This window comes from Vipera berus (assembly GCF_964194415.1).
Source record: "Vipera berus genome assembly, chromosome: 2".
Classification (NCBI taxonomy): domain Eukaryota; kingdom Metazoa; phylum Chordata; class Lepidosauria; order Squamata; family Viperidae; genus Vipera; species Vipera berus.
Genome location: NC_138203.1, coordinates 10940265 through 10961536, shown reverse-complemented (window position 1 = coordinate 10961536; position 21272 = coordinate 10940265). Strand labels below are relative to the sequence as shown.

The 21272-nt window shown below is 55.6% G+C and overlaps 2 protein-coding genes across 3 annotated transcripts; both read left to right on the top strand.

Annotated features, from left to right (window-relative positions):
* The first annotated feature begins 14 nt into the window (after nt 1-14).
* Nucleotides 15-8009, top strand: STOML2 (stomatin like 2). The gene is made up of 10 exons (XM_081319790.1): nt 15-146; nt 278-418; nt 2271-2370; nt 3418-3476; nt 3747-3848; nt 4717-4851; nt 5404-5548; nt 5986-6065; nt 6711-6839; nt 7751-8009. The coding sequence occupies exons 1-10, from the start codon at nt 90-92 to the stop codon at nt 7892-7894; spliced, it is 1092 nt and encodes a 363-aa protein (XP_081175916.1). The 5' UTR covers nt 15-89; the 3' UTR covers nt 7895-8009.
* A 213-nt stretch (nt 8010-8222) lies between these two features.
* Nucleotides 8223-19790, top strand: PIGO (phosphatidylinositol glycan anchor biosynthesis class O). 2 transcript variants are annotated; one of them, XM_081318197.1, is made up of 10 exons: nt 8223-8754; nt 10522-10665; nt 11508-11631; nt 11915-12074; nt 12391-12564; nt 13141-14614; nt 15452-15655; nt 16424-16614; nt 18186-18256; nt 19026-19790. In XM_081318197.1, the coding sequence occupies exons 1-10, from the start codon at nt 8244-8246 to the stop codon at nt 19153-19155; spliced, it is 3183 nt and encodes a 1060-aa protein (XP_081174323.1). In that variant the 5' UTR covers nt 8223-8243; the 3' UTR covers nt 19156-19790. The 2 variants fall into 2 exon arrangements, with proteins under 2 accessions (XP_081174323.1, XP_081174324.1); XM_081318198.1 differs by lacking the exon at nt 8223-8754 and adding an exon at nt 8784-9087.
* Nucleotides 19791-21272: the final 1482 nt, after the last annotated feature.

The window sequence follows — 21272 nt, the reverse complement described above, 5'->3', positions numbered from 1 at the left end:
TGGCGCACGGGGGGGGGTTTCTTCCCGGAAGCGGAAGCGCGGCGGAGGCCTCGGAGCGGCGGACCGGCTCTAGGCTGGCGGGCGTCACGATGCTGGGGCTGCGGGCGGCGCGCGGGGTCTCCGGCCTGCGGCTCCTGCTGCGGGAGGTGGGCGGCCGGGCCGGGCGGGCGGGCGGGCGGGCGGCCGGGCGCGGGTTAGGGGAGGCTGAGGAGGCAAGCGCTGGGGGGGGCGGCTCTGGCCCTCCCCTCCCCCAGCCTCTCCCTGGTGGTCCTTGCAGGGCGCCCGTCGGGCGGGTCCCGGCTCGTCGCCGCGGAGGAGCGCCTCAGGGCTGCCCGTGAATACGGTGGTGCTCTTCGTGCCGCAGCAGGAGGCCTGGGTGGTGGAGCGCATGGGCCGCTTCCACCGCATCCTCGAGCCGGTGAGAGCCGCGGGGCAGCGGGTGTGTGGGTGTGTGTGTGCTGGGGATACCCCTGGAGGGCATCTAGTCGGGCTCCATTGCCGCGTCCGGTCTTGGGGGTGGGGAGGCGCTCCAGCGAAGCGGCGCCCGCTTCCGCCCGAGGATCTCCGTCTCTTGCGAGCCCCGGCCGCTTGTACAGTGGGGTCCCCCCACGGTCCTCTGCTGAGCCCCCTGGTCGGTGGGCCGGAGGATCGGGCCCTGCTGGGTGTGCTTTTCAGCTTGTAGCAACAGCAGCAGCAGCCCTTGGACGCCGCAGCCCTCTCTGAGCCCCCGGCGATCGCGGGGAGGGCCTCCCGGATCCCTTGTAGTCCAGGGAGGCTTCCTCCCCCAACAATGGGTCGTTGCTATGTGCTGCCTCTGCTCTGCTGAGCCTCGCAAGCTGGTGCAGCCACGTAAATAATACTCCGTCCTTCAAGCGAACAGGCCTCCCAGCCCGTGAAGGGGCCTTCAGCTTTTGCCTCCCTCCAAACGTTCTTGCACTTGTTGGCATCAGATGCTGCCCTGCTCTGGGGCCTCCCCCTCCCCCAATGGGGACAGGGAAAGGGGCTTGTTGCCATTGAGCGCTCCAGCTGAGCCTCCAGGCAGGAGTCGCAGCATAAGGAGCTGTTTACAAGAGCTTGGGGTCCTGGCAGCCTTTTTGCTTTCCTGTTCCATGCTCAAGAGATGGCATGCCACTTCCTCGTCTGCTTGCTGTCTTCTTACAGGTAGTCCTCAACATACGACCACAATTGAGCCCGAAATTTATGTTACTAAGCAAGAAATTTGGTAAATGAGTTTTGTCCCATTTTACAACTTTTCTTGCCGCATTTGTTAAATGAATCCCTGCAGTTGTTAAGTCAGCAACGTGGCTGTTAAGTGAATCTGGTTTCTCCTTTGACTTGGCTTGTCAGAAAGTCACAAAAGGGGATCACGTGACCCTGGGACACTGCAACTGTCATAAATAGGAGTCAGGTGCCAAGCATCTGAATGTAAATCACGTGGCCGTGGGAATGCTGCAACAGTCATAAGTATGAAAAAATGTTCATAAGTCACTTTTTTTCCAGTGCCGTTGTAATGTTGAACGGTCACTAAATGACTGTTGTAAGTTGAGGACTGCCTGTACTCCCTTTCCTCCCACATACCCAGAAAAAGTTGGAGCTTGGTTTATCTTTGTCAGTTGAGGGTGGTGGTGGGCCGCCTATGGACTTGAGCACGTTCCTAAAAAATATGCCAGAGTGCGGCTCAGTTAGCCAGACAGTTGGATGTGTGGGGAATAAATGAGCCCAGCTAATCTCAACTTTCTCAGATTGTACACTTTGGGGCAAAGGACGCGGGGTGAGCCAAGCTTTGGGGAAGAGGGTGAGAAACATTTCTGCCTGGCTGCTGCTGCTGCTGCTTTTCCCAAGGGCTGACAGCAGCCTGGAGGGTTTTAAGAAGAGGCCGGACAGTTTTGCACCCTATTGCAGAGGGTTAGGCTAGATCGGAGGACCCCAACCTTTGGGGCACCAGGGACTGGTTCCATGGAGGGAGGCTTTTCTGTGGACTGGAGGGGGTGTGGTTACATGTGCTGCCTCCATCCCATGGATGGGATTTTGTTTGTGTGGCCCGGTTTCTGGCTTGCCGCAGCCCGGTGCCAGTCTATGGCCTGGGGGTTGAGGGACCCCTGGACTAGATGATCTTGGTGGTGGCTGTTTCATCGTGAGGTTTTCTAGCAGAGATTGGACAGGCTTTTGCCTGGGTCCCTTCAACCTTGTGATGCTGCGATTGTTGAACAGCCTAAGATGATTACAGATAGAGAAAAGGATGATTCTTGTCCTTTGCTGATCCTTGCCAGGGACTGAATTTCCTCATCCCACTCCTAGACCGCATCCGCTACGTCCAGAGCCTCAAGGAAATTGTCATCAACGTGCCAGAGCAGTCGGCTGTTACCCATGGTGAGAGGGCCCGACTGGGGGACAGTTGGAGCTGGGGGACCAGAAGCCCTGGGGTGGGCAGGGGGGAAAAGAAGGGGCCGATCTGCTGTGCATTCAGAGATCAGCCCAACTGAGTGGAGGCAGCCTTGATTCTTTTGGTTTGCCAGCTCTGTTAGTTCCTTCAGGGAAAAGCTGCACCACGGAAGGGGTCACAACTCAATGGAGGTGGTCCTCAACTTACAGCAGTTCATTTGGTTCAAAGTTCCGACAACACTGAAAAATGTGGCTTGGGACCGTTTTTCCACACTTAACCACCATCGTAGCATAGATGTGATCAAAATTGGGACACCTTGTGGCTGGCTCGTATTTATGACAGTTGCAGAGTCCTGGGGTCACATGATCCCTTTTTGCGACCTTCCTGGCTGGCTTCCGACAACCAAAGTCGGGGGGGAGGGCACGGATTCGCTTTACGACTGTGCGATTCACTTGGAAGCCGTAGTGATTTGCTTAATAATTGTGACAAGAAATGTTGTAAAATGGGGCAAGACTCATTTAACAACACTCCTGTTTACCAGCAGAAATGTTTGGGTTCAATTGTGGTCCTAAGTCAAGGATTGCCTGTACTTGTCAGTCTGGTTTCACAGCCCCTGTTGGAGCATAAAAACACTAAAGTTTTCCAGGACAAAAAACATTGTGGCAATGATAATAATTTGGGGCTGCCTAATTGAAATTATTCAAAGCCGCATGCAATGATTTAAAAAACCCCTTCAGAATGACAAAGCAGAAAACTGGGGGTGTTCAGAGGGCCACTGATGTCCTTGGACTAAACATAAGAGCAGAAACGGGTCAGGCTGGACTCCACTTGACCTGAGCCTTTAGCCCAGTGCCTTGGATGTTTGATGCTTGTTGGGTCTTTTGCTCTTTGTTTTGCTTGAAAAAGCAGGAGCCTTGTCTTAGCGGTCCAAGTGCTGGATTGCTTTCTGTGATCTGGACCTTCCCTAAAGCTTTGCCGTACAGATGATAGACGTTCCCTTTGCTTCCGCTGAAAGAATTCCTGTGTCCTTGCAGATAACGTGACCCTCCAGATCGACGGGGTCCTCTACCTGCGCATCATGGATCCTTACAAGGTACCAAGCGGAAGCTCCAAACAGAATGGGGACGGTTCTCAGTGGCTGTGGGGCTCTCAGAACTGCTTTTCCTCGGTGGATTTTGGAGGTTTGGCAGATGAAAGCAGAAGGATCTCTCTTGGGTTGACGTTTTCTAGGGCCAGGACGACGTTGGGCTCAGAAACTCAAGGCCCTTTCCCCTTGATTGTGGGTCTGGCCCTTCTGCCTGGCCTGGAAGAAATTCACATATTTCCTGGTTCCTTCCATCCGATGTCTCTCTTCCTCCTCTAGGCTAGCTACGGGGTGGAGGATCCTGAGTATGCCGTCACACAGCTTGCCCAGACTACCATGCGATCCGAGCTGGGCAAGCTCTCCCTGGATAAAGTCTTCCGGGTAAGCAACAGAAGTGAAGGAAGACACACACACACACACACACACACACACACACACACACACACACACCGCTATGCACTGTTTAATAGTGGGCAAGAGAAGAGCAGAGTGTCAGGCTTGTCTCGACTTGGACATTTAGGAAAGAAAGACCCCCGACTCCGTTTGTGAAGTGAAAGTTTTACTGTTACTAAAGTCAAGCCATTACAGCATAAGCAAAGCTGGATCTGAATATTCCCGTGCAAAGCCTGCGCTTTTCCCTCTCCCCTGGCCCTTGACCAGTCTGCCAGTCTCCAATAATGTTTGAATTAAATGTTTTGGGAACGGCTTTGAGGGTTGGCGCCTCTTTGGTGGAGTTTTGGCCGTGCTTGATCAGCCGCCGGTCTGTTCTGGATTGACACCTCTGGTTCCTGTTGCCCTGTCATTCTCCCCTCCTACCTCCCTAATCTTACCCCCATCCTTCCCCCCATTTTATGGCAGGATGCCAGCTAAGTGAGGTATGCTGAAGATGGCAGACCTGACACAGGGGCAGCCTCCCCAGGATTTTATGTAAATAATCTGAATTAACCAGCTAGCTGTTAGTGCACAGGGTGTTTGGTTGAAGAGAGCTACCTGGCCTCTTTTTCCTTTGACTAAAAAACCTATTGAGGCAAAAGCCAAAGAGAGGCAGGTCAGCAACTTCTGAAGAATGTGGAGGGTGATTGCAGAATCCACGCTGAGATGCTTAATCTGCCCAATTGCACTCTGGCTGCTTCTGGTCCATCGGTTCGGTGGGCCTGAGCAGGGCTGGGCCAAGGAACACCACTGGCTCCAGGGTTGTCTTTCTGCTCTGCCCTTGCTGGACTCTCTGACTCAACCTTGTTCCGCCCAGGAGCGTGAATCCCTCAATTCCAACATTGTGGACGCCATCAACCAGGCTTCAGACTGCTGGGGCATCCGGTGCCTGCGCTACGAAATCAAGGACATCCACGTGCCCCCCCGGGTGAAGGAGTCCATGCAGATGCAGGTCAGTGTGTGGCATTCCTGGGTAAAGGAAGCCTTTCCAGGAGGCACCGTCCTTGGGCTGCGGAGCCGCTTGGTACTTGGCTTTCTTCATTCGGATGTGTCTCCTTTCACCAGCTGGCTGGCTGACTGTTACTGAAATGGGCGATGCAGGTCATCTATCCAAACAGGAGTGGCCTCCCTGATCTGGCTTGGCCCTGTCTTCGCACACGGTTTGGGGCTCAGGACTTCCAGAGTGGGGAGCAATGCCTTCTAAGCCCCAGGACAGCAGCAACAGCTGAACTCCTGCAGTCTTGGGCAGGGGTAGGCCACCTTGGCTCTTTTGTGACTCGTGGACTTCAACTCCCAGAATTCCTGAGCCAGCCATGCTGAGGGAAAAGGGAGAGATTTCCAAGCTGAGCCATGCTGGCTCAGGAATTCTAGGAGTTGAAGTCCACGAGTCATAAAAGAGCCAAGGTTGCCTACCCCTGGCCTGGGGGGGTCCTTGTGCAGCCAGACAGGCCTTTTTTCCAAGAGGCGAGAAGATCCCTACTAAAAGGCCCCCTGTTGCTCTTAGGTGGAGGCCGAGAGGCGCAAGAGGGCCACCGTCTTGGAGTCCGAAGGGATTCGAGAATCGGCCATCAACGTGGCTGAGGGGAAGAAGCAGGCCCAGATCCTGGCTTCAGAGGCTGAGAAAATAGAGCAGATCAACCAGGCTTCTGGTATGGAGAGCTCAGAAACAGCTCACGGCAAGGAGGCTTGGCCCAAAGCACGAGTGTTTTCCTCTGCCGTGTGGGGTGCCCATATATCTGGCACGGGTGGGTCAGAAGCACTGAGGGAATGGGAGCCCAGAAGGAGACATCTTTGGGGCAAGCACAGATGCTGGAGGTCCCGGCCTTCTTCGAGGGAGGCCTGGCACTCCAGCTGAAGACTCCTTCCAGGCAGCCTGGAGCAAGGGTGCTGCCCTTGGTTCATGGAAGACCCAGGCCGCCTCCCTCCCCTCCTCTGCAACCACTCTTCTCTGGGGAGGAAAGCAGCTGCAGTTTATTCCCCCCCCTTCCTCAGTCCAAAGGCCCCCTGAGGGGGTGGATGAAGCATCTGGGGGCAGAGCTGACCTTGATGTGGGCCACCTCACTCCCACGGGCGGTCTCTCTTTCAGGGGAGGCCAACGCCATCCTGGCAAAGGCCCAAGCCAAGGCCAAGGCCATCGGACTTCTGAGCTTGGCTCTGACCCAGCAGGTAATAGTAGGGAAGAGGGAGGAAGAAGGGGCTGGCCATGTCGGGGAGGGGGGGGCTGCCCCTCTTTGCAACCAAAGAGGGGCTCCAAGCAAGCTTTTGGGTGGGGCTGGGCCGCTTGCTGGCGGCGAGTCTGTGTTCAAGGGAGGCAAAGGGAGTTGGGGGGGGGGTCTGTCTCTGTTGGAGACCCTGGGTTCTAAAGAGTTTTGGTCTAGTGGTTAAGGTACCAGACTAGAAAACCAGAGACCAAGAGTTCAAGTCCCGCCACTTACTCTCTCTCTCAGCCCAACCCATTTCACAGCACACTGACTATTGGGGGTGGGGGAAGGGGAGGCCTGGATATTGCCAGGTTGGAGGTCCTCCTCCTCTCATCTCCGCTCACCAGGCATGCAGACCCCCTTCCTGGCGCCCAAGCAGAGCCGTCTGGATCATCCTGTGGGCAGAAATGAAAAAGTGGCTGAATGGTGGAGTCAGGAGGAGCCTGCTTATTCTGCTTTGGGCGAGGAAGGGAAAGAAAGATTCCTGTGAAGAGCCAAATGGTGGCTTCTCTCTGAAAGGCTGGGTGGGAGAAGGCCAGGAAGGTCCTCCCTCCCTCCCCCAGAGCCCCCTCCCGCTGCCTTTGGCTCATGCTTCTTGTCCTCCTCTCAGAATGGCAACATGGCGGCTTCCCTATCGGTAGCTGAGCAGTACGTGCAGGCCTTCTCCCACCTGGCAAAAGAGTCCAACACCATCCTCCTGCCCACCAGCACCGGAGATGTGACCAGCATGGTTGCCCAGGTCAGTCTGGAGCACAAGAGGGGGGCCTGGGATATGCAGGCTGCAGCACAGGCGGGAACTCTGGGCAGGCGGAGGGTGAGATCTGTGGGTCTGGCAGGCAGCGGGAGGGAAGCCCCAGCCATAACTGCAGAACAACAGAGCCAGCTGCCCGGGGGTGGAGGGCACTAGAAATCAAGGCAACCGCAGCAGGGAGGGTCTTGAGTTTTGGGGTATATCTGCTGCAGCCAGTCTTGGGGACTCTCTTTTGGGGTGGGAGTTAGGAAGGAAGTTTCCCAGCCCCTGGAGATGGTGTCTCAAGGGGCCCTGGCAGCCTCTGCTTTGGAGATGGCAGTGGCAGCCTTGCTTCTCCTAACTCAGGGGTAGGCAACCTTGGCTCTTTTATGACTCGTGGACTTCAACACCCAGAATTCTGGGAGTTGAAGTCCACGAGTCATAAAAGAGCCAAGGTTGCCTACCCCTGTCCTAGCTGGAGAAGGGATGGGGGAGGGGGGGGTTGGAGAAAGGGGGAGCTGGCTGGCTGCAGAGGTTGGGATGACCGCTGGGATGGCAGTTGCAACATCTGGGAAGCTCTTTGGGCGTGGGGGTCCCCCTATCTTAGGTGAGATGGGGAGACACTAATATATGGGGAAAAGGGCCCTGTGGGGGGGAGCAAGACCCCAGGATTAGGTGGGGCCTAGGCCGAGAGGCTCCTTTGGAGTCCCAAAGGATTGAGGTGCTTTGCAGCTTTTTTAAGGGTTCACGGACTGCCTCCAAGGCTCGCTTTAGGGGTGGGGAAGGAGCAGCAACCCCCCCCCCAGGAAGGGCCTTCCTCCTGGGGGGCTCAGCAGCTGGGGTGGGACACACACACTCACACACTCACAATCACAATCCCGCATCCTTGGTGATGACCCCCTTGCTTTCTTCTTCCGCAGGCCCTGTCCATCTACTCCTCCCTGAACAAGACTCAGGAGCCTCCGGAGAGCCTGGAGGGCCCCGCTGACCCTCCCCGGTTGGCACAGCAGTCCCTCAGCACCAGCTACGAGGAGCTGGAGCAGGAGCAGTCGAGGACCAGCTAGCCAGAGCCCCCAGGCGCCCCCCCCCCCCAAGGACTGGCCCCCAAGGAGCCCCAGACGCACCCCTGTTTATTTTCTGATTGGATTGAATCATGTTGCAATAAAAGGAGATGGCAGAGCCTGTGTCGGCTGCAGCAGAGGAGGGGGGGGGGCGGCCGGGATCGCGGCGGGGGGAGGGGGGCTTTTCCTGCTTTGGGTGCGTCCGCGGGCGGCAGCAAGTGAGAGCCGGCGCCTTTGGGTCCTCCCGCCGAAAGAGGGCGCCCTCCGGCCGCTCTGCCTGCCCTCTCGCTTGCCCTCTTCCGGCTGCCGTGCCCTTTCCGGCGGGCGGGCGGGCGTCGGCCAAGGGCGCAGGATGCCGGGGCGGCGGGCGGCGGCGGCGGCGGGGCTGCTGCTGGTGGCCTGGGTCGGGTTGCTGCTTTGCTCGGCGCTGGCGCTCTTCGCCGGCGGCTTCCTGCTGGTGCGGCTGGAGCTGGGACATCGCAGCGCCTGCGCCCTACTGCCGGGCGATTCTCCGGCGCCCGTCCGCCAGCCCGGGAGCCCCTGCTGGTTGCCGGCGCGCTTCCCCCGGGCGGCGCTGGTGCTGATTGACGCGCTGCGCTTCGACTTCGCGCGGCCCCGGCCCGACCCCTCGGCCGGCCCGCCGCGACCCTTCGAAGACCGGCTGGGCGTCCTGCACCGCCTGGCGCTCCAGCAGCCTCGCCACGGCCGCCTCTATCGCTTCCGCGCCGACCCGCCGACCACTACGATGCAGCGGCTGAAGGCGCTGACCACCGGCTCGTTGCCCACCTTCGTGGACGCCGGCAGCAACTTCGCCTCCTACGCCATCCGCGAGGACAACCTGCTCTGGCAGCTGGCCAGCAATGGTGGGAGGCCGGAGGGAGGGGGGGCGGCTCGGTGGGGCGCTAGTCCTCTTGAAGGAAGGCTGAAGTCTGCCCGGGCTCTCTTGCCCTCGCTCAGCGTCTCCTGCTTCCGCGGGCTTCGCAAACGCTTCTTTATGGGCGGGCGGGCGGGGGGGTATCTCCTAATCTCTGCTGCTGGTTAGCCTGGAAAGGCCCCCCCTCCCCCGATCCCCCTCTTGAAGGTGCCCTCCTCGCCGGGCGTTCAGTCTCTGCCCCTTGAGCAGCCCCCAAGCCTCTCTGGGACGGGTCTTGGCTGCTCGAGCTCTTGGTCCCAAGCTGAGCAAGAGCCCCCTCCAGGTATCAGCTGGCCCCAGTGACCTCCCCTACCCTTCGGGCTCTACGAACCTGCCCAGCAACCTGAAAGAGACGGCCCGGCCTTCTGTCTCTCTTTGGGGCAAAAGGAATTGGTTGGTGGTTGGGCTGTTCCATTCCACCTTTGGCCCATGATCTGAGTCTCCGGGGTCTGCCCCTGCATGTTTGACTTGGGGGTGTTGGTGTGTCGTCCCCCCCCCCCCCCGATATTGATCTAGGACAGTGGTCCTCAACCTTTTCTTCACCATGGACCTCCTTTAAATACCTTTTGTGGCCATGGACCATGGCCACGGACCCCCATGACTTAAGATTTAAATCATAACATTTCTCCAAGCCTTGGTGGAACACCCCACCCACCCACCCCGCCCTTGTGATGACAGGGATCCATGGGCCACAGATTGAAAAGCCCTGTGCTAGGACCTTTGAGCACTTTGATGTTGGGTGCAAAGTCAGGACAGTGTAGCTGTCCCAGTACCTCAAGGTGAACGGACTGTGTTTCTAGGCTTTGTTGTCTACTTATCATGACTGAAAAGATGTCATTTCCTCAGAAATCTTGGAAGTTCGGCATGGCTCTGGTTCACACACTCATGTCAGTACAAAAAGCCTGTCAGACATAAACAGTGTTCATTCTGGCTGGGAAATCTAGCTGTTGATCCCTCAGCCCACCCACCCACCCAAACTTTGGACTCGGGGTGTGAGTAGACCCTATATCATATACCACTTCAGACAAATTGTTGTCAATCTCTTCTTAAACACTGCAGGTTTTCAAAGAGAGACTGGACAACCATTTGTGTAGGGTTTGCTTTCTGGGCAGGGAGTTGGACTACATGACCTCCAAGGTCCCTTCCAACTTTATTATTATTCTATTCTATTCTATTCTATTCTATTCTATTCTATTCTATTCTATTCTATTCTATTCTATTCTATTCTATTCTATTCTATTCTATTCTATTCTATTCTATTCTATTCTATTATTCTTTCCTATTCTTTCCTATTCCTATTCTTTCCTATTCCTATCCTATCCTATTTCCTATCCTATCCTATCCTATCCTATCCTATCCTATCCTATCCTATCCTATCCTATCCTAACCTTCCAGATGTACTTTAATTAACCACCAAGAATGGTTGAACAAGGCACACAAAAGATGCTTCAGGCCTACATTTGTTAAGGGAAAATAAAAGAAGAAAGAATTAGGAATGGTCTCACATGTCATCCATTTGATTCCATTCCAACCCTAACCCTAACCCTGAGAAAGAGAGACCCCCTTGGAGAAAGAGCAAGAATAAAGCCTCCCGGAATGGTGGTGATGGTGGAGCAGCAGCAGCTTTTATGCTTAGGGCTGTGTTGCCACCTGCTGGTTGCCATGCTGTGAATCCCGCTTCCTCACACCTCTGTCAATGTCCCCCCTCCTCTTTCAGGGAAAAAAGTGGTCTTCATGGGGGACGACACCTGGGACGGCCTCTTCCCCCAGGCCTTCCACCGGGCCCACTTCTTCCCTTCTTTTAATGTGAAAGATCTGCACACGGTGGACAACGGGATTTTGCAGCATTTGTACCAGACAGGTGAGCAGGTTTGGTCCTGGGTGGGAGAATGGGGGATGAGTAAAGTCAGAGTCAGAATGGAAGGACAACTCTGGGGAGGGAGTAGGATCTCTCCAGCTAGACAGTGATCTGGGTTTTTCTAAAAAAAACAACCCACATGCTTTTTAATTGCTTCCGTAACATAACCAGCGATGGTGGCCAAATAGCATATTTTAACCAAAAACCCAAAGCTGACAATCAAATTTCTGTGAGTTTCACAAATAAGAACAGGTTCTTTTCCCTTGACCGTTCTTGCCCCGCCCCGCCCCTTGAACGGAAGAATTCTCCATGGCATGAATGTTGTTTGCTCAGGGCAAGGTAGTCCCAGCCTCAACTGCCCTTGATTCTCTTTGCATTTAGTTCAGCAGCTGCCAACCTTTCCGGCTTTGTGGACAGCGGGGGGGGGGGGGGGAAGGGCAGAGGGGATGGTTCCATGCGAGCGCACGCGCAACTCTGTTTGACCAAGCAGTGAGCACATGCCCCCACCGCTTTTGCATAAATGGAGCTGTGCTGGTTCCTCTGCGCGCACAAGTGGAGCTGCGTGTGCACGCTCACCCGCTACCACCGCAGCTTGCTTCTGAACGGGCTGGAGCCTGGTACTGGGCCACAATCTGGAATTTGGGGGCCGCAGATATAGTTCTTCTCCTTCCCCTCTCTTGCGTTTGTCCTCTTCCTGGTACCTTGCCTCATTGAATCCATACCCTGCAATTGCACTGCAATGGAGAGAAGGCTCCAAGCAGCCTCTGTTCTTCCTTCCAGCCCTCCCTAAAATGCAGTGCTCCTTTTTCACCTTTGACCTCTCTCCCCTCTTTCCTGTGGCACAGTGGATGTTGGCGAATGGGATCTACTTATTGCCCATTTTTTGGGTGTGGATCACTGTGGTCACAAACATGGACCAGATCACCCTGAAATGGCCAAGAAGCTCTCCCAGATGGATGAGATGCTCAGGTGAGTTGGAACTGGAACTGGAGGGGAAGATGCCCCCCCCCGCGCTTCCCCAGTATGGCTGCCCCTCCTGCCCCCAGCCTCACCTGGCAGAATGGCAGGCAGCTTTCCTACTGGCTGCCCTCATCTAGTGCAAGGTACAGCAGCAACCCAGCCCCAGTTGAAGCCAGGGCTGTGGCTTCTTGGTGTGGCTTCTAAAAGTGCAAGTTGACCATTTCCACCAGTCTGTTTCGCGCTGGTGCTGGCCAAGAGCGTGTAGCTTAAGTTCTATATTGTTGATGGACAGTTCACTGGTTGACCACCTGGAAAATGACACGCTCCTCCTGGTGGCAGGGGACCACGGCATGACGGCGACCGGGGACCACGGTGGAGACAGCGAGGAGGAACTCGATGCGGCTCTCTTTGTGTACAGCAAGGCTCCGCTCTTCCGGGACTTTCCCCCTGAGGTGAGCCAGAAGGGCACCTGGCCAGCATGAGCAGCCCTGCCAAGACAGAGCTGGCACTCCCTGGTGTGTGACATCTTTGGGAGGAAGGACAACCCCTGGGCTGCGATAAGGTGTGTCTTTCGGCAAGGGCAGATTACATGCAGCCTTCTAGGTGCTCCCAGAATTCCTTGCGTTGGTGGTGCTGATGGAAGCATCAAGGTCAGCAGCCACATCCAGCCACCTGGCAGGCAGCGCCAGGTGGCTGGATGAAAAAGTGGGCGGCTTCCCGGGGAATCTTCCGTCTTTGCCCCATTGCTTGTTCCTCATTCCTGCTCAGGAGCCCCAGACGGTCCCACAGGTGAACCTGGTGCCGACCTTGGCTCTCTTGTTGGGGGTGCCAGTGCCGTATAGCAACATTGGGGAAGTGATGGCTGACCTCTTTGCAAGCGAGGGGGATGCAGCCTCCTCGCTCCGTGCCCAGCTGGCAGCCTACGACATCAATGCCAGGCAGGTAAGAGTGGATCCCCTCCCGTGGGGGTGGGTGGGGGCCTTCAAAAGTGAGGTCTTGGTGCAGTGGTCAGAAGGTAGTATTGCAGGCTAACTCTGCCTGCTGCCGGGAGTTTGATCCTGACCCGCTCAAGGTTGACTCAGCCTTCCATCCTTCCACAAGGTCAGTAAAATGAGGACCCAGATGGTTGGGGTCAATATGCTGACTCTGTAAACAGCTTACAGAGAGGGCTGTGAAGCACTGTGAAGTTGTGTATAAATATCAGTGGAATTGCTAAGACAGCCCAAAGGACCCCACTCGGAGTGAGTTCAGCAGGGGAGCCAGGGGATTTACGCTCCCCTTGTCCTGCCTGCAAGAGGCACAGTGGCATCTCCAGTTGCCCCCCGCAGCACAGAAGCTGTCACTGAGCCTGTGTGCCCTGCAGATACAGCTGGTCCGGCAGCCACCAGGCTGAGAGGCTTCGGGTGAGGCTCCGGAGGCCAGGCTGAGCTTGGGAGGCCCTTAGTGAACGGCCCCCTCCCCACCTTGCTGAAGCAGCCTCTCCAGCGCTCTGAGCGACCGATCTCTTTGCCTGGGCAGGTGGACCGCTTCCTGCGCTCCTACGCAGAGGCCGCTCAGGACCTCCCGGCAGAGAAACTGCGGCACCTTCAGCGTCTCTTTCGCTCCGCCACGGAGGAGCACGAGCGCCTCTTGGCCCAGGAGGCCTCTCTGGTCCTGCCACAGTTGGAGGGGCTCCGGGCGCGTTTCCAGCAGTACCTGCGGGAAGCCCGGGCTGTGTGTGCCGAGTCCTGGGCCCGCTTCCATCCCGGCTGCATGGTGGCTGGCTGCGCCCTCTTGACCTCCTCCTGCCTGCTGTGCTACATGGCCTCCCAGCTGGCCACTCGCCTGGACTTCTCCTACCGCCACTTCTTCCTCTACCCCCTGCTCTGGGGGGTGGCGGGGGCGGCCCTGTTGGGGCTGGCTCACGTCTTCAGGGGGGCCAGAGCTGACCTCCTCATGCTGTCCGCCTGGGGGACAGCGGCTTCCCAACTGGGCTTCTTCTGGCATTGGTGGACCAGGCGCCCCCCAGCCCTGCAGACGGTTGGCCTTTGCCCCCCGTTGGAGGGTTTCAGGCTGAAGCCGAGGCTCTGGGCGGGGCTGTCCCTGGGCATCCTCTTCCTGCGTTGCGCAGCCATGCTTTCGGACAGCTTTGTCGTGGCGGAGGGAGAGGTGGTGCCCTTCCTGCTCACCTCCCTGGTGCTGCTGGAGGCTCTGAAGCTGCAGTGGAAGGGCAGGCTGGACGGCTCCCTGCTCTGCTGGCAGCTGCTGGCCACCTTGGGCATTGTCGTGGTGTGTGCACGACTTTCAGGGGTTTTCCGGAAGTGCCGCGAGGAGACCCCCGTTTGCCAGACCGCCTCCATCTTGGGGCCTCTCTCCAGCGTGCAGGAACCGAGGACCAAGAACCTCTATTACGGCCTGTGTGTGGGGGCGCTGGCCAGTCTGGTGTGGGGCACCCGCTGCTGGCTGCGCCATTACGGCAACCTGAACAGCTCCTGCGCCCTGGTCCTTTTTGTGCGGTGGGGATTCCCACTCTTGGCTCTGGCCCTGGCCGGTTACTGGGCCATCACCTCTGGCGCCGAGGAGATGCTGATCAAACGCCACGCCTGGGCCCAGCTGGCTTTGGAGGCGTTCCCCCGTGGGATTTACGTCTTGGCGATGGCGGGGCTGGTCCTGGTTTTGTGGAAACCCATGACCGTCTTTCTGGAAGGCAGCCAAGGCCCTCTCCTCGTGTCCTCCACCTCCGAGGCCTTGATCCCCCAGCTGTACCGCCGGATCCAGGAGTCCCTGAAAAGCCAGCTGGAGGAAATGCCGGGCGGCCGCAAGGCCACAGTGACCGCCTACGGGCTGGGCAGCGTCTATTCGGCGGCCTTGCTCATCTCCCTGGCCCTGCTCGGCTTCTTGCTGATGACTCTGCACACGGAGCGGCTCAGCCTGGCCTTCCTCCTGCTGTTCGTGGAGGCCTTCGCCCTGCTGTGGATGCACGCCTGCGCCAGGGCCCTCTCTGCACACTCGGGTGAGTCAGGGAATTCTGGCTCGGCCCTGGCCGGAGGGCCTGAAAGGAATCGTCAAAAAGCAAAGCACGTTCTCAGAACGTAGTTAAACTCAGCGCAGAGTAGCGGAAGCCGGGAGTCTCAGCTTAAGAGAAACCCCCCAGGAAAGGAGGCCAATAGGGCTGGGGGTCCGGCCTGCAAAAAAGGTGTTGGCATCTTGGAACAAAAGGCAGCTACTTGTCTGACAGACAGACAGAGCTGGGGAAGCGAGTCCAGCTTTATCCTCGGGGCAGGTTCGTAAAGATTTAAACAGCGTCACAGCTGGGTTGTAAGCACTTTAGGATTTTAAGGCTAAACCAGCATCTCGAATGGTACCTGAGGAATACTTGGCAACCAGCCAGGTGAGGCAGGAAAGGTGATGGTGGATATTACCTGTCATGAACACAGTCTCCCTTGCTTGGTGCAGTCCTGGAGACTTTTTTAAGGGAAAACCAGGAGAGAGTAGCCAGAGGCCCAGTCATAACCCCCCACCCCCACCCAAGCTTCTAGCAAGCTGAGGGAGCTCTTTTAAAGGCAGCTAGAAATCTGGCCCACGAGAGAGGTTCTTAGCGGGACTTTGGGGCCTAGCAGCCCTTGGACCAGCCAGATGTGCACAAAGATTTAGCAACAGCCTCTGGGCTGTGAGCGGCAACCGTAGATGCTGCTGTGCCTCTGGGAGGCAGGAACAAGGGGGATGCGAATCTCCTACTGAACTCTCCGTGTGTGGGGGGAGGCGGCTTTGCACTGTGTTCCGTAGCAAGGAGAGCAGTGTTTCGGGGTAGGTGGGCTCCTGGGCTCTCACTATTGTTCCTCCTCTTCAGACCCCTTTGTGGTGCCGTGGGAAGCCCTGGTTGCTTGGGCTCTTGCTGCCGCCCAGTTTTTCTACACCACTGGCCATCAGCCCGTCTTCCCCGCCATCCACTGGAACGCGGCCTTCGTGGGGTTCCAGCAGGGACATGCCACCAATCTGCTGCCTGCGCTCCTCGTTGGGGCCAACACCTTCGCCTCTCAGATCCTCCTGGCAGGTGAGCTTTGTGCTTGCGAGTAGCTTGATTCTCAGATGGCCTCGGGGACCCAGCCCGGCTTCTTGCCCAGCAGACAGAGAAATGGGCTCCCGAGGGAATGGCAGCTGCGACGGCTGGCAACCTGAGGGTGGGAGTCAAAGAACGAGCCCTGGCAGAGGGTGCGGTGGGGGTGTGTGTTCGGGTCCTTCTTGGAGACAAGCCTTCTCTGCATTGTGAAAGGGTCCGGCATCCATGGCGAGTCAAGAGTTGCCCTTTGGCCCTCCTTCGGAAGAAAGAGGAACGGTCTCTCTGCGTCTGGCCTCTCCAAGCTCTTTGGCCCACAAATGAGGAGGGGGAGGGGTGCTTCCCGATTCTCTTCCTGTGTGTGTGCGCCAGCGACTCTGCGTTGAGTTTCTCTCCTGTATAATCTGGCTTTTGGTCCATAATGAGCCTTGGTGGAGCAGTGGGCTAATGCCTCCTTAAGTAACACCAGCTGCCTGCAATTAGTGCAGGTTCGCATCCCACCAGGCTCAAGGTTGACTCAGCCTTCCATCCTTCCGAGGTAGGTAAAATGAGGACCCAGATTGTTGGGGGCAATTAAGCTGACTTTGTAATAATGCCGCTTGGGGTGTGTGTGAAAGCTCTAATAAGCAGGCATATACATAGAATGAAGGCTACTGCTAAGCTTGTAAGCCGCCCTGAGTCTTCGGAGAAGGGCGGGATATAAATGGAATTAAAATAAAAAATAAAATAAAATGTCTCTTGGGGATCCTCTTTCTCCCGAGGCAGCTGGCTGCCCATTACTCCTGCTGTGGCCCTTTGTCTGTGAGGCCAGCACCTCCGGGGCCGGGAGGCCAAAGACGCGACTCCAGGACAGGGAGGAGCCGATGATGGAGATGAGGCTCCGGGAGGCGCCAGAGCGGTTTTCAGCAGCCCTGCTGCAGCTGGGCCTCAGATACCTGCTTATTTTGGGGCTTCAGGTAGGTGTGTGTGTGTGTGTGTGCGTGTGGGAGCCACCGTGAGAGAAGGCCTTGATGGGGATTCAGTGCCAACAGGTGGCCCCCGGGAGCCTCACCTGCTTCATCTGCAACCGGTAGATCCACCAGGATGTCCATTTTTTGACTTAGTGGAGATCAGGAACGTTCATTATCGATTTATTAAACACACGTATATAGCTTCCCAACTTACGCACAGGTGACTCTGGGCGGCTTGCAAATTTTTTTAAATCCACCATACAATAAAAACTCATAAATGGCAGCAGCCACACAATCTAATCAGCCACTCGATCGGCTCTGTCTCCATTTGGCATCCCCAGGCCTGCCTGCAAAGCCACATTTTTAGGGCTTTTGGAAAAGCAGCAGAGTGAGGGGATAACTGCACCTGGGAGTGGGGTGGGTGGGATAATAATGTTCCACAAAGAAAGGGGCACCACCAAGAACAGCCTTTTTCATGCCCCACCAGATGACGGTTCATAATTGATGGGGCTTGTAAGGTGCCCTGCCTTCCCCTCCTGGTGGGCAGAGTAGATGTAATAATAATAATAATAATAATAATAATAATAATAATAATAATAATAATAATAATAATAATAATAATAATAATAATAATAATAATATAAGTTGGAAGGGACCTTGGAGGTCATCTAGTCCAACCCCCTGCTCAGGCAGGAAACCCTATACCATTTCAGGCAAATGGCTGTCCAGTCTCTTCTTAAAAACTTCCAGTGTTGGAGCAGCCACAACTTCTGGAGGCAGGTTGTTCCACTGGTTAATTGTTCTGTCAGGAAGTTTCTCCTTAGTTCTAGGTTGCTTCTCTCCTTGACTAGTTTCCATCCATTGCTTCTTGTCCTGCCTTCGGGCGCTTTGGAGAATAGCTTGGCTCCCTCTTCTTTGTGGCAGCCCCAGAGATATTGGAACACTCCTATCATGTCACCCCTCACCCTTCTCTTCGTTAAACTACACATACCCAATTCCAGCAACCGTTCCTTATATGTTTTAGCCTCCAGTCCCCCGATCATCTTTGTTGCTCTTCTCTGTACCCTTTCTAGAATCTCAACATCTTTTTTACATCATGGCGACCAAAACTGGATGCAGTATTCCAAGTGTGGCTTTACCAAAGCAAAGATGTAACAGGGGAGAGGCCTCCTTTTATCCCTGAAAAGCCACACCCAGCCTCTCTGGCCAGAGGCTGCCCTTCCTTGATCTCTCTGTCTCCCAGAGGGCCCTTCTCTCCTGAACCATCTCTGGCTCTCCCTTGCTTGAATCCAGGGCTGCTGGCCCAGCTGATGAGCTGCTGGGGGGTGGGGAGAGAGATGAGCTCTCTGTCCCTTCTCTACGTTTCCTTGGTGAGGTTGCTGGCTCAGGTGTGAGAAGGCCAGCAGGCTTCTACCCAGGGACAGGGCACCTGTTTCCTTGCTGGCTGCAGCAGCTCCTACGGAAGACCCCTCCGGAGTTCCCAAATAAAGTTGTTTCACTCGGCTAGTTTTGCTGGTAACCAAGCTCTCTCCTCTTCTGGCTGGACTGAGTCACTTCCCTCTCTTCTCTCCCAACAGCTTCTGGCTTCTGTTTTGGCAGCCATAATTCTCAGGAGACATCTGATGGTGTGGAAGGTCTTTGCCCCAAAGTAAGTCCCCTGCTAAGCCGGTGCTACGTGGTGAGAAGCTCTTTCTCTAACTCCTCCCAGTCCAAAACCCCACACAGGAAGGGTAGGACTCAGCCTGGGCTGGAGGTGGGGGGGGGGGGGTTGGAAGAGTTGCAGTTGAGCTGATCAGAAGTCAGTATTGTGCTTTGCCAGATTTCTCCTTTTACTGCACACCCAACTCTGTTAGCTTCAGGCAGCTAAAAGCAGAAGAAATGGGGAATTGATGAAGAACAGGGAGGTTGTAATGTCAGCCCCAGGATGGCCTGACCTAGGTTGCCTGGTTTCTTGAGACACTGGCGGGTGTTGCTCAGGATGCAGGAGAGTAGCAGGCTGAGCCTGAGAGAGGGCGGGGTCAAGCTTGTCATCAGTTTGGCATCCCTTGGCTAAGTCCAGCCCTCCTTGAACTCGGTTGACTCTTACCAGTAGTTCAGATTCTTGTTTAGAGACAGCATGGATTAAACATATACTCATTTGAACACCCTTGGTTCTTGATTTCTTGCACCTGAACTTCAGGGCATACCCTGGGGGCTTTGGCCTTTGCTTGATGAGATGAGGCTCCATTTGTCCTGAGCACAGACTGCCCCCCCCAACCGCAGAGGAGTCCGTGTCCTTCCCCGGGTTCTGTCCTCTTCAGTGAAAGACTGCTGAGCTTCCTGCAGAGAGAGCTGGCGGGGAGAACTGCCCGAGGCCCACTGAGCATTGGTTGCCTACTTGCCGTGACCTCACCCTGTGCTTTTCTTCACCCTGGCAGGTTCCTCTTCGAAGCGGTGGGCTTTGTGGTGAGCTGCGTCTTTCTCCTCCTGGGCCTTGGCCTGGTGATGCGTGTGGATTGTGCTGTCAGCAAGTGGTTCAAGCAGGTCATCCTTGCGCAGTCCAGATAGCGCAGCAGTGCAAAGGAGTGTCGGTCGAGTCAGTGCTTGCAATGTGGAGACCCGATCTGCCCTGGAGAGATGCTGTCTGCTTCCTCTCTCTGCCAAGTACAGAGACTTTGGGAGCAGCAGAAAGGAGGGACCCCTGGTTGCACCATATGAGTGGCAGGCAGTTGCAACGGAACGGCCCTTGGCAAGGCTTGCCAAGGAATGGGAAGAAGCACCAGATGAAACCAAAGAGAACTTTAGGCCCCTGCACGCTGGGTGCCTGGGGTGCACAGACATCTTGTGGGGAATGACTGGGTGGCAGTTCTTTCTTTATAATTCTGGAGGATTCAGCAACTACCTCGGGAAGAGAGTGTGCAGCAGACTGGCTTGGCAGCGCTTTAGCAGCCCAGGGCGTCCCAGGCCCGGGTGGTACTGAACAGTGTTCTGGGGAGGGAAGCTCCAACAGGGCCAAGCGGCCGGAAAGGCGCGTCGCTGGTGCTTCGCCTGGCTCAGGGGCTCTGAGACACAAGGCCAGGCTTGAAGGCTGCATGGCCAGGTATTTGAAGATCATTGCTGCTATCAAGTTGGGATGCTAGATTCTGGGTTCCGGGTTTTGGATTTGGCTTTTTGAAATAAAAGTACGGATTTTCAGATTGGAATCGTAGCTTCAATGGCTGCTCATATGGTCTTGGAGAGCTAAGAAGGAGCCACTTGCCTGATTTGGGGTTTAGTGAAGAAACATCAGAGGCTGCATGGGTGCCAAGTCAGTTGCCTCTCTGCCCCACAAGTGTCACTCCCTGCTGGCCTGGCCTGCATGTTTCTCTGCAGAAGATGTGCTCTGGCTTCCCACTTGCTCTTCCACACGCTGCTCGATGCAGCCAAGTATCCCTGACAGATTTCAGCTTCTCCTTGCCTAGATCCACTGAGCTGGGGCTGGACTGATCCTGTTTTGGACTAGCGCAGGGAGAAAAGCATTTTAACTACGACTGATTTCAGTCTGCAGCACCCCCAGAGACTCAGAATCTCTCCCACCTGGCTGTGATAGTATCTCATAATAATAATAATAAACCTTTATTGTCAAAGTACAACATGTGTACATTGAGATTAGCTGAGCCTCCCCCCCTCCCGTGCTCTCTCCCCCCAACACACAGTGACAACAAACCATCCTACCACACCGTGAACCAACTACACCACACACCGGCCTCCCAAGTCAATTCTGCATAAGTTCACAGAGATTATGTCCCATTTAAAAGCCTAACAGGCCACGGATAAAAGCTATTTTTCAGCCTGTTGGTACGGCTGGCTATATTCCTATATCTCCTACCGGATGGTAGGAGAGTAAAGAGATACCGTCCAGGGTGTGAGTCATCCCTGAGAGTCTTCCTCACTCTTCCAAGGCAACGAGCCCTGGCGATGTCATCCAGTGGTGTCAGGGGGCAACCCACAATGTCTTGTGCTGTGCTCACCACTCTCTGTAATACTTTCCTATCTGCGGCTGTCAGACCAGCATACCAAACCACAATACAGTACGAGAGGACGCTGTCTATGGTAGACCGGTAAAAGAGGGTCATTAGCTGTTGTTCTACCCTGTTCTTCCGCAAGACCCTAAGAAAGGGTCATATCACACAGACACACACCCTGAGAACCTGTCTCTTTCTGGCAGCCTTTGTAGCGCCTGTCCCTCCTTCCCTTCTTGTGGATTTGTTTTGTGGCAAGAACAGCCTTTTGGATTCACTATTTCTACCTGCAGTCAGAATGGAAAGGGGAGGTGGCTCTATGGAAGATGTAGGCTACTGATTAACTAATTGTATTATTTTTATTACATTATAAATTTAATGCAAGTCTTCATGGGAAGCTCTGAACTGCAGCGGTGTCTGAAATCCCTTTGGGGTTGCCTGCTGCCGTGTCTTTTGTCAGTCCAGGGCAGCTCACCAGAGGCTTTACCCAAGATCTTTTTTGATGGCTGTCACAAAAAGGATGCTAGAAGTCACGAGAGGGGATTTAGAATTTTGAAATTGAACGGATGAGCACAAGGAAGTAAATGGACTGCAAATTCCAGAAACTGCCTCCGCATGATATTGTGCGCTTGAAATGATTTCCTTCTTAGCTTACAGAAAAGGCCAGGTATATTCCTAGTCTAA